Source organism: Sinocyclocheilus anshuiensis, unplaced genomic scaffold, assembly GCF_001515605.1.
Source record: "Sinocyclocheilus anshuiensis isolate Anshui unplaced genomic scaffold, SAMN03320099.WGS_v1.1 scaffold660, whole genome shotgun sequence".
NCBI classification, from domain to species: domain Eukaryota; kingdom Metazoa; phylum Chordata; class Actinopteri; order Cypriniformes; family Cyprinidae; genus Sinocyclocheilus; species Sinocyclocheilus anshuiensis.
In genome coordinates this window covers 325,483-336,879 of record NW_015557099.1, presented here as the reverse complement: position 1 = coordinate 336,879, position 11,397 = coordinate 325,483, and the positions used below count along the sequence as shown (strand labels likewise).

At 36.7% G+C, this 11,397-nt stretch overlaps 1 protein-coding gene across 4 annotated transcripts in view; it reads left to right on the top strand.

Annotated features, from left to right (window-relative positions):
• Positions 1-9,961, top strand: part of LOC107677508 (phosphatidylinositol 4,5-bisphosphate 3-kinase catalytic subunit alpha isoform) — a 19,221-nt gene extending 9,260 nt beyond the window's left edge. For all 4 annotated transcript variants that reach the window (XM_016472436.1, XM_016472435.1, XM_016472434.1 and 1 more), the window contains 13 exons: positions 986-1,138; positions 1,457-1,591; positions 2,342-2,466; positions 2,591-2,837; positions 5,212-5,315; positions 5,438-5,609; positions 6,601-6,707; positions 7,227-7,348; positions 7,441-7,519; positions 7,677-7,847; positions 7,971-8,088; positions 8,181-8,335; positions 9,402-9,961. In XM_016472436.1, coding sequence (XP_016327922.1) covers positions 986-1,138; positions 1,457-1,591; positions 2,342-2,466; positions 2,591-2,837; positions 5,212-5,315; positions 5,438-5,609; positions 6,601-6,707; positions 7,227-7,348; positions 7,441-7,519; positions 7,677-7,847; positions 7,971-8,088; positions 8,181-8,335; positions 9,402-9,672 — 1,959 coding nt within the window. In that variant the 3' untranslated portion in view covers positions 9,673-9,961. The remainder of the gene's footprint in view (positions 1-985; positions 1,139-1,456; positions 1,592-2,341; positions 2,467-2,590; positions 2,838-5,211; positions 5,316-5,437; positions 5,610-6,600; positions 6,708-7,226; positions 7,349-7,440; positions 7,520-7,676; positions 7,848-7,970; positions 8,089-8,180; positions 8,336-9,401) is intronic.
• Positions 9,962-11,397: the final 1,436 nt, after the last annotated feature.

The following is an 11,397-nucleotide window of genomic DNA, read 5'->3' as shown; positions in this document are numbered from 1 at the left end:
TATATATATATATATATATATATATATATATATATATATATACACACACACACACAAACACTAGGGCTGGGTAAAAAATATAGATATCTCGATATTAATCGATTCTCATTTTTACGTAATGATATCGATTCTTAAATCCCAAGAATCGATTAGTCTAGCCTGTTTTCAGTTAATGGACGGAACGTTGAAGGGCACTTCCCATCCAATATATCGCAATAAGCATTGTGCTTTGGTACTTTTAATATGAAACAAAGTCTCAGATTTCTAATTCTTTCCATTGTATTGCAGTATTCAAACAATAAATGCCATTTTGGCGCTGTTTAATGTGGAGTGACAGATCGCTGTAGCGCCTCCATCAACAGACGCGTGAACTGATCATATCCTCCACATCAATACTTCCTGTCTCATGTAATCTCTCAATCAGTGTTTCAGTCGCGCAAAGGTGTCAATATAATGGCTTTTAAACAAAGTCACGTAACGTCACATTTACCTCAGAAAAAAACATTTGGTGACCATAAACTCATTAGTCAGATAGAATTTTGCTAAATATATGCACCATATAGCATATTCATTATAAATTTTACTGTTCTTCAATGTTTAATTTATGTTTGAATAAATCCATCATTTTATGACAGCCACCATTATGTTTATATTTAAAAAAAAAAACGAATTGAAGTAGAAATATTATGTAATTGTAACTTTATTACTTTAAAAACTTCATTAAGTGTAATTTTAAAAAATCAGTCAGTTTTAACCTTCAATATTATTAAAATGTAGTACCAACTGACTCTCATGTATATTTTACAGCATTAGTTGAGAGATTTTTTTTCGTTGTACCTGATATATATCCAAAATAATCGAATCGAATCGCAAACTTGTGAATGAGAATCGAATGGAATCGTGAAATTTGTGTCAAAACCCAGCCCTATTACAGTGTTTTAATAGTGCTTGCTTCATAGCTGAACATTTAAATGATCTTCTACAGGAGCACTGTCCACTGGCCTGGGGAAATGTCAACCTGTTTGACTACACACACACACTGGTCTCAGGAAAGATGGCACTGAACCTGTGGCCAGTACCACACGGCCTAGAAGACCTCCTCAACCCCATTGGGGTCACGGGCTCTAACCCTAATAAGGTGTCCTCTCTTGCATAACCTCTTTGAACACTAAACCACTTTAATAAGCTCTAATACAATTCCTCTGTGTTGTCTAATCTGAGGTGACATGGTTAATTAAGAGCGTATGGTCTGAATCTGTTTAATCAGTGTTGTGTTTATTATTTTAATTGGTAATTTTTTACTTCAGAGGAAAATCTTAGTCTAATGGTCTTAATACAGAATTCAGGAGTGTAATGGCATAGATGCTAAAACTGTATTAGTTCTTAGTAAAGTGTTATTTAGTTACTAGCGTTTGGCTGTATTTTCCATTTATGTATTTATTTATTTTTGCTCTAGGAAACCCCATGTCTAGAGCTGGAGTTTGACCACTTCAGCTCTCCAGTTAAGTTCCCTGACATGGCCACGATTGAGGATCACGCTAACTGGATAATATCCAGGGAGATGGGATACAATTACTGCCAGTCTGGACAGGTGAGCTTACAGACACACATCCTAATTAATTAATTATAGTGACACACTTCCTGCTGCTATTAATACCCTTTACAAGCTTGTGGAGAATGAGAAACATCTCTGCCATTCTCTATGGCACCTCATGAGTCATTATTTCAATTATTAATTATCATGTTCATTTATTTGATTTTGTAATATAGCTCAGCAGTGACCATCCACTTTTTTTTTTAAGTATTGGTCCTGGACGTTTATTTACTTTCCTAAAAAAATTATTGTTGATTCATCTCCGATTCATCATTTTGAACTACTGCTTTCTTGTTAAAAATAACTGATGCATCACTTCTACAGAACCAATGATAACAGAGGTCATTTTAGGTCTGTCTTGCATTTATTTGGTCAAAATAATATTAGTGTGAAATATTAGTACATTGTAAAATAACTGTCAGCTGAATTTTCAGTCTTCAGTGTCACATGATCCTTAAGAAATCACTCAGATATACTGATTTGCTACTCAAGAAACATTTATTATTATTATCAATGCTGTTTCCCTACTTAATATTTTTGTGGAATAATGAAGTGTCATTTCTAAACAATAGTATTAATTTCTTAAAGTCTTCCTGACCGCAAACTTTTGAATGATAATGTGTATATAAAATAAAATGGAAAAAAAAATATGTCAGACATTTGTAAATATTGCTTTCTTTTTGAAAAAAGTTTTCTTTGTGAAATTCGTTCTCTGTTTATTAATTGAGTTTCTCATCTGACTAACAGAGCAGCAGACTGGCCCGAGACCATGCCATGACGGAGGCAGATATAGAGCAACTTCGTCAGCTGAGCAACAGGGACCCGCTTTCTGAGATCACTGAGCAGGAAAAAGACTTCTTATGGAGACACAGGTAGTCCAACGCCCTCATAAGCTCTCCTCACTGTGGTGTCCATTGGCACAAAAGTTAATTTCATTTATATTTTTAATTTATATTTTAAAGTTATTTAAAACGGTATTTGTGTTTTCTACTCTAGGCAGTATTGTGTAAATATTCCAGAAATCCTGCCAAAGATTCTCCTGGCAGTGAAATGGAATTCCAGGGATGAAGTTGCACAGATGTATTGTCTTCTTAAAGACTGGCCCGCAATAAAGCCGGAACAAGCCATGGAGTTGCTTGACTGTAACTATCCTGATCCAATGATCCGAGACTTTGCAGTTCGGTGCCTTGAAAAGTATCTGACTGATGACAAACTCTCGCAGTACCTCATTCAGCTGGTTCAGGTGAGACTGATATATTCAGTTATTGATTATAAATGTCCTTATTGTGTTTATTTTAGGGCTGCCCTAAAATAAAGAAGTAATAATTATGAATGTGTCAGGGAAAAACAGTAAGGAGACTGCACTAACATTTTAATAATTTGATAAATTAGTGCTTTTTTTGTTTTCGGTAGGGATGCACCGAAATGAAAATTCTTGGCCAAAGCCGAAACCTAACAAAATGAATCACTGGGCAGAATACCGAACACGGTTTTTCAAGTTTTTTTTCCCCCATGTATTTTGCCAATTTCTTTTTTCACCATTGCATGAATTAATTCAATAAAATAAAATGTGCTTTTACTGTTTTGTCTTGCTTTTCAAAGAAAAAAAAAAATCAATTACAAAACAACAATTTAAAAATATTTAACACGGAACATTTTTAACATTCTAGCAGACACAATACCAACAAAGCACAATTTAACTTAAAATGAATAAGTTAGTAAAATAATATTTTTTGGCCATCAGACCCCCTTCTTGAATCAGGCATGTATTTTTACTGTACAATTAAAAGCAGCCTTGCTGAGAAGAGACTTATTTTAAAACATAAAAAAAAAAAAATCAGATCCTAATTTGAACACTATGTGTGAATGTTATAATAAATGTATTAACAGAGCTGTTGTAATGATTATTATCATTATTATTGTCTTGCTTTTTATTTTATTTTACAGAACAACAGTAAAATTACAATACTAACATTTATGAATGTTGATTAGAGTTCTTGCTTTTTCTCAACTTTTATTTTGGTGGAAACGCGCAGGAAGACCTCAAGTCTTCTTTTTGCTGACAACAGCAGATTTATAAATGAGTCTCATTACGAATACGTCGTACGTATCGCATTGTCACATGCCTTGAAAAAATTCAGAAAAATGTGACTGAGCAACTAAGGAGAGCAGATTTTCCTAGCGCTTTGGACTTTGAACCCTGGTTATACAAGCAGATGATAGCGCCGCGAGCTCGTGCAGCGCTGTCAGAATACATGCAATGCGTGTGTATTAGAAAACATAACGTTCTGCAGTTTATTTACTAATTGTTTAAGGCCATTTTGTGATTTCAATCATCATACAGTAACCAGCAACAATCACCCCTTCCTCTTTTCATCGAAGACATGCGATACAGTCCTAAACAGTCTCTCGCTGGTGCTTGTAATGATTTTTGCATCTTTCTCTGACAGTTTCAAATGCGTCCACACTGCTGACATGTGTGCTGCATTATAAAGAGCGTGCCTCTCACTCTTCGCTGGTTGCTATTTGATCGCGTTATATCATTGTTCGGTACAATTTATTCGGTCTTTTCGCTTATTTCGCGAATAATTTCGGTTGCCGAACATTCGGTGCATCCCTAGTAGGGCTGCACGATAAATCGCATGCGATATTTAACGAGCTGTGCAAAACCACGTTCATATTCACGCTATTTTTTGCGCAGCTTGTCAGTGAACAACGGCTCTGTGTAGTTAATGCTGCTCAATGTGAAAGCCCGCAGGTGATGGAGATTTACCGCTGATTACAGAACCGGCTTTCTGACAAGATGCGCATTAAATATCGCATGCGATTTATCGTGCAGCCCTAATCCCTAGTTTTCGGTTTAAGAGATGAAGTCGGCGACACTGACTCGTCATCTCCACAGTAGTGGACGCGCATGTATGCCTGTTTCATACGGATACATAATTTGAGAATATTGGTTTTACATTTAAATTGGTTCATTTGAAAGTAGACATTTCACTCTCTATAGATAGGCTATATTTATAATGTTTGTAAGGCAAAGATATACACAGAGTTTCGCGTTCAAGTTCATAGACCGAGACGGCAGAAAGCTTTGCTTTCATTATTTTACAAAAGCACAATGTTTTGTTGTTATTGTGAGTGCACACAAATAAACAGTCTTTACAGATTTGAAAGATGTATTACTCTTATCAGTATGACCAAAAATGATGGAGTATTTTAGGAGTAAGTGAGCGCCTCCATCTGTCCTGCAGTGAGTGCGCTTCTACACTACACACAGACACTTCAATAGCACACATTACTCTTGGTTAACATTAGATTGAGTGGCCATGTAAAGTTGCTAATACTTACATATTTCAGATGATAAGCCATATTTGAGGTCGATAAATGATAGGCGCAAGCGTTTGGATGTCCTGCTCGATGTACTGTATTACCATAGACTAGCCGTTAACGATCTGTCCAAGACTTCGCCTGTGGATTTATTTTTTATTTTTTTTCTGTGACTAGTAAAATTTTGGTCGACCAAGCCTCTTCTGGTCGACTAACGATTAGTCAACTATTAGGGGGAAGCCATAGTTTACTTGGTGATTTTTCAATGTTTCACTTTTCGTTTGTTTAAGGTTTTGAAGTATGAGCAGTATCTTGATAACCCACTGGTGCGATTTCTGCTGAAAAAAGCTCTTACCAACCAGAGGATTGGGCACTTCTTCTTTTGGCATTTGAAGTAAGCAGTTTCCTCTTTTTGTTCTCTTTTCTGTCAGACTTTTACGTACGCTGACCTAAATATCCTGATGTTTTTGAAGCTCCAAATGAAGTTAAATTGTTACCTATCTTGTTGGGTTGCAGGTCAGAAATGCACAATAAAACCGTGAGTCAGCGGTTTGGTCTGCTGCTGGAGTCGTACTGTCGGGCATGTGGCATGTCCCTGAAGCACCTGAGCAGACAGGTGGAAGCCATGGAGAAGCTCATCAACCTCACAGACATTCTCAAACAGGAGAAGAAGGATGAAACTCAGAAGGTAAACTCAGCCTTTGACCTTCTCGCCTCACCTATAAGTAGGTAGGTGAATGGGCACGTGAGGTTATATTAGGAGACTATTTACGCACACTGCAAATGAAACCGTAGCTGTTAGATTAGATTTACAGAGGATACAACATCCACTCTGTGAGGTGATCCTTTAAAAGCACTCAGGCATTACCTTAAACATCCCACTCAATGTTGTTAACGTAATGAACTTGAGCTTAAAGTTTATTGGTCAATTAAGTTGTTTTGCGTTTGCTGGGGAAAAACTTGGATCAGGTTTGAGGAGGCCAATGGCTTGTCTGTGCTTCAGTGTGAGAAGCTCCTCATTATGGGGCCTCAAATGTGATACTCATTATTTGATAATTGAAAAATCATTTAAGGAATCAATAAATCACTTTGGGAATGTATAAACAAATTGAAAAAATTAATTGATTGAAATTAATTAATTAAAAAAATCAAATAAGCAGCTGTTAGCATGTGGATAAATGGATTAAAGAATCTGCAATTTGATAAAAATAAACTAATTTACAGAGATAAGTAAATGAAAATTAAACAACATCACTGGAAATACAACTTAAAATTTAGTAGTATACTTGTATTTTTTAAGTAGTTTTTGCCATGAAAGTAGCCTAAGATGCTGACATGGCGTTAAATAAAAATATACTACTACTATTAAAATGTAGTAGTAATTAATATGGAAAAAAATTATCAAAATGTATGTCATTTTCAAAATTTTCAATTCAAAATGTATTTTAATATATGATAAAATAATGGATAAATGCATTTTTATTTTTCATTTAATTTTATTGCACCTGTCTCCTGGTGTAGTAGGAAATCAATAATAGGGCGGTAGATAATAGAATAATAAAAAACATTTCATTAAATGAAAATCTGAGGTCATTTATTTCCCTGATGTTGACTTTAGAAAAATATTTTTAAGTATTGACCGACTTTTATTTGAAAGTGTATTTGTTTCGGTTTTTCAGGTGCAAATGAAGTTCCTGGTGGAGCAGATGAGGCGACCGGACTACATGGATGCACTCCAAAATTTCACCTCTCCACTCAACCCTGCCCACCAGCTGGGTAACCTACGGTGAGTACCAACCTGCGCAGCATTTACAGCGAACAGCGAAGAGAACGTATTTTCACTTAGCAGGGATAGCACATGTCAGTTTTACTACAACATTGATTAACCATGGCAGTATGTTACAAAATCTTCCTTTTCAAACAAGTGCTGTTCTTTTGAACTTCCTGTTCATAAAGGGAAAAAAAATCATAGTTTCCACAAAAATATTAAGCAGAACCACTGTTTTCAACATTGATAATAAGAAACGTTTCTTGAGCAGCAAATCAGCATATTAGAATGATTTCTGAAGGATCATGTGACACTGAAGACTGGAGTAAAGATGCTGAAAATTCAGCTTTGCATCACAGGAATAAAGGACATTTTTGAAATTGTAATAGTATTTCACGATATTTTTTTTTTTTAACTCTATTTTTTAATCAGATAAATGCAGCCTTGGTGAGCCTTCTAAAAAAAATCATACTTTCCCCACTCTTTCAAATGGTAGTCTGTTTAATTTCTAACTTTGTTTTTCTGTTTGCACGGTAGACTTGAAGACTGCAGAATCATGTCCTCTGCCAAGAGACCGCTCTGGCTGAACTGGGAAAATCCTGACATCATGTCCGAACTTCTCTTCCAAAACAATGAGATCATCTTCAAAAACGGGGATGGTAAGATTTTTATTCTCTTTTTTTTTTTTCACATTTAGTATGAATTGTCTCCATTTTGTATGGTAAAAAACAAAACCTTTTCCTTTCCTTAGACCTGCGGCAAGACATGTTGACACTTCAGATCATCAGAATAATGGAGAACATTTGGCAAAATCAGGGGCTGGACTTGAGGTATGTGGGCGTACTGGTAAAACATCTTGCCTGGTAACCAAAACATTGTTCAGCCAAATAAATAGTAGTTAACCAGATATTAATGTTGAGTTGTTCTTAGTTTCCTGCAGCCAAGATGTAGAATTTTGTATTAACTCTCAAATTTCTGGTATTCCAGAATGCTCCCCTATGGCTGCTTGTCTATTGGAGACTGCGTGGGTCTCATCGAGGTAGTGAGAAGTTCCCACACCATCATGCAGATTCAATGTAAAGGAGGTCTAAAAGGGGCACTGCAGTTTAACAGTTCAACACTGCATCAGTGGCTAAAGGACAAGAACAAGGGCGAGATGTGAGTGGCGATTATTATTATAATTTTTAAAAAATTTGAATAATTACTTTCACCATTTAAATTCAAAATGAATGTACAATGCACAATTCAAATATACAATAACAAAATTATCTGTGTTAATAGGTACGACATGGCCATCGACTTGTTTACACGATCCTGCGCTGGCTATTGTGTGGCCACTTTCATTCTGGGCATCGGTGACAGACACAACAGTAACATCATGGTGAAGGATGATGGGCAGGTATGAACCTGATCTTTAGAGGCCTTAATGCAATTGAAACATTCAGTCATTATCAGTATTCTCATATTGACCTTTTGCTTATGTCCCTGCAGCTGTTTCATATAGATTTTGGTCACTTTTTGGACCACAAGAAGAAGAAGTTTGGCTATAAGCGAGAGCGAGTGCCATTCGTCTTAACTCAAGACTTTTTAATTGTGATCAGCAAAGGAGGAACCCAAGAGTGCACTAAAACCAGAGAGTTTGAGAGGTGCGTATGTGCATGTTGGAAGCATTGCCAATTATTTACCAGTGTGAGCTTAACAGAAACAAATCCTTTGTGTTTCAACATTAACATAGTAATTGGCAGGCAGCTAGCTATCTGAGACAATTAGAGATTGAGTTGAACAATAGAGGCTTTCAAAATGGGCCTCTCGGGCCTCCATACCAGCAGTCTTTCCTCCTCCAACAATACTCTGACAGCCAGCCGGCTGCCAAGTTTCCTGCCTCTTCTCCAGACTTCCGCTTTTTAACAAATCTCCGCTTCAGTCGGGCCTCAAAGGAGGCTTCAAAAAAGCAGGATTTGTTCTCTATCACTGTGTGTCAGAGGAGTAGACGTCCATGTTTCCACTTGCAAAAACTAAACCAATGATGAAATGGTGTCTGATGGAAGGACAGGATTTGAGTGCAGCTTCAAAAAAAGGTTTTGAAGCATAAAAGCATATTAAGGAATGTTTTTATGTTTTCTCCTTTTAGAATTTTGCCATCTTAAGTTTAGTAGCTTTATCTGTACAGCACTGCAGGAGTGATGTAATTTTGTAGGCCAACACGGAAGTTAGTATCACTCCCCGACAAAAACCCAATAGGATTTTTTTTATTAACTTCTGGATTGTTGCAGAAAAATAGCTCTGTGACTAACAAAAGTTTGTGATTCTTACATGTTAATCAAGATCATCTTTACAGACGAACACTTTTCTGAATTTTGATGCCTTATTACAATCACCAAAAATGAAAAGCTAAGCTTTCAGTTTTTATTTCAAATCTTCAAGTTGCAAAGCTTGAGTTAGGATCGTTTACAAGAGCATTTCCATTTTAGCCACTTTTTAGCAACTGGCTTTTATAAGAAATCTTTTAAGAAATCACTAGATGTATTTTAATTTGTAGAATAAAATGTGAAAATATTTTGAGCTATTGAGTATTGAGCTTGTGTTAACCACAGACCTTATTTCAGGCATTTAACCAGAAACCTATTCAAAAATCCCATTACTCCTTTCAGAGTTTGGGACTTCCTATAGATGCAGCAGGGAAGCTGAACGTCTCACTGTCTCCCCCTACAGGTTCCAGGAGATGTGCTACAAGGCTTACTTGGCTATCAGACAGCATGCCAACCTTTTCATAAATCTCTTCTCCATGATGCTGGGCTCAGGCATGCCAGAGCTGCAGTCCTTTGATGACATCGCTTACATCCGAAAGACCCTGGCGCTGGACAAAACGGAGCAGGAGGCTCTAGACTATTTCATGAAGCAAATGAATGACGCTCACCATGGTGGATGGACCACAAAGATGGACTGGATCTTTCACACCATCCGACACCATGCCCAAAACTGAGCCCACACAGATCCCAGCCCACTGGTGGAATTTGGGGCCGGATAACAGGCAGAAACAAGACCCTTTTTGTAGGACGCACTGCCTGATTTATGCCATGGAGAATCATAGCACCCAAACCTCATGTACAAATGACCTTCAGAGCACTAAAACAACCTGGAAGGACATCTTTTTGTGTCCTCTTGTTTATTATTCTTTTCCCCATGTGAGGCATCTCTTGCCCATCATCGTCCGGAGTGGTTGTATGTTATAGCTGTAGTTTTGTCCACGTTTTTTTTTTCTCTCCACATTGTGCTGCTCTTTTCCTGGAGAGTCAGTTATTATTATTAATATATATAATTTTTTTCTGTGGAAAACAAACCACTGTTCTCTTTTCTTCCTTATATGCACAGCGAGCTAAAATGATAGCCTGAATACCTTATTATGCACTGGACGTGAATATTTTTATTTCTTTTTTATTACGAACTCACATTTTGGCCTCACAGTAGCACTACATGAGTCTCATACTCCTTATACAGACTTTTCAGAGACATCGGTAAGGACATGGTTTGTGTTCTCAATATGCACGTAACGCACTACACAATAACAGCGCAGGTTTCATGATAGAAATATTCATTTTTAGGACTACGATATGGGTTTTTTGATGGCCAGTACTGATGGTGATAAGTAAGCAAATGAGTGCTGATTTCCCTTATTTTACACAATATTTACCCAGAATATTGAGTTTGAAGCATATAAGCAATCTTTATTTTTGACAAGGCTGTCCGTCAGTACCAATGAGGTTAAAAATGAATGGCCTGGCCGATATATATAAGTTTATCACTAATCAGGACATATATTTTCATTTTTATTCCTTACAGATCGATTATGTTTTTCCAGTTCCAGTGTGCAAAACATCACGGGAATCCAGGTTATCTGCTCTCTGTGTTTTCTCGGTTGTCTGGTGCGATTGAGCAGGGCAGAGTAACGATTGTCCTGCCAGATGCCCTGGCAGCGTGCAGATATGAAGCCTTAATACACTCGCATAGTATGAATTTATATTCTTCTTCATGTGCCCTTGCATGCCACAGGAAAGCAAACACTTGTCGGTGCATTGACACAGAGCAGTTATGAAAGAACAAAATAGCATTTTCTCCCCTTCAGTTGAGTAGCTGTGTCTCTGGGTACTTTATTTTACTACGCTAAAGCTGGCAAGACCTTACCTGGTAGCCTGACTTGTTTTATTCGTTATTTTTTTAAAAGATACAACTCGTAGTTTGTGTGTGAAGCATTAAAGGGCTAGTCCACCAAAAAATGACAGTTCTTTCGTTATTTATTGTAAACGTTGATAACTAAACCGTTTCGGTTCCTATTGATTTTAATAGGATAGGCAAAAAAACAAACAAACAATGGAAGTCAATGGAAACTGAAATGGATTATCAACATTCTGCAAAATATCTTGTGTGAAGAAAGTCAGTCATACAGGTTTTGAACGACATAATAGTCATTTTGGGGTTGACTATTTCTTTAAGAAAGATGGTGCTATGTAGTTAAACATGTTGAAAGATTCTATAGACGAAATGGATGTTTTAGACGGTGAAATGGCTTTTAGATGCTTCAAATGGATGACACTGGTAAAATATAATTTACTGATGACACTACAGTACAGTGCATTATAATAACTACAGATACATTTATATACATGCATGCATATATATATATATATATATATATATGTGTGTGTGTGTG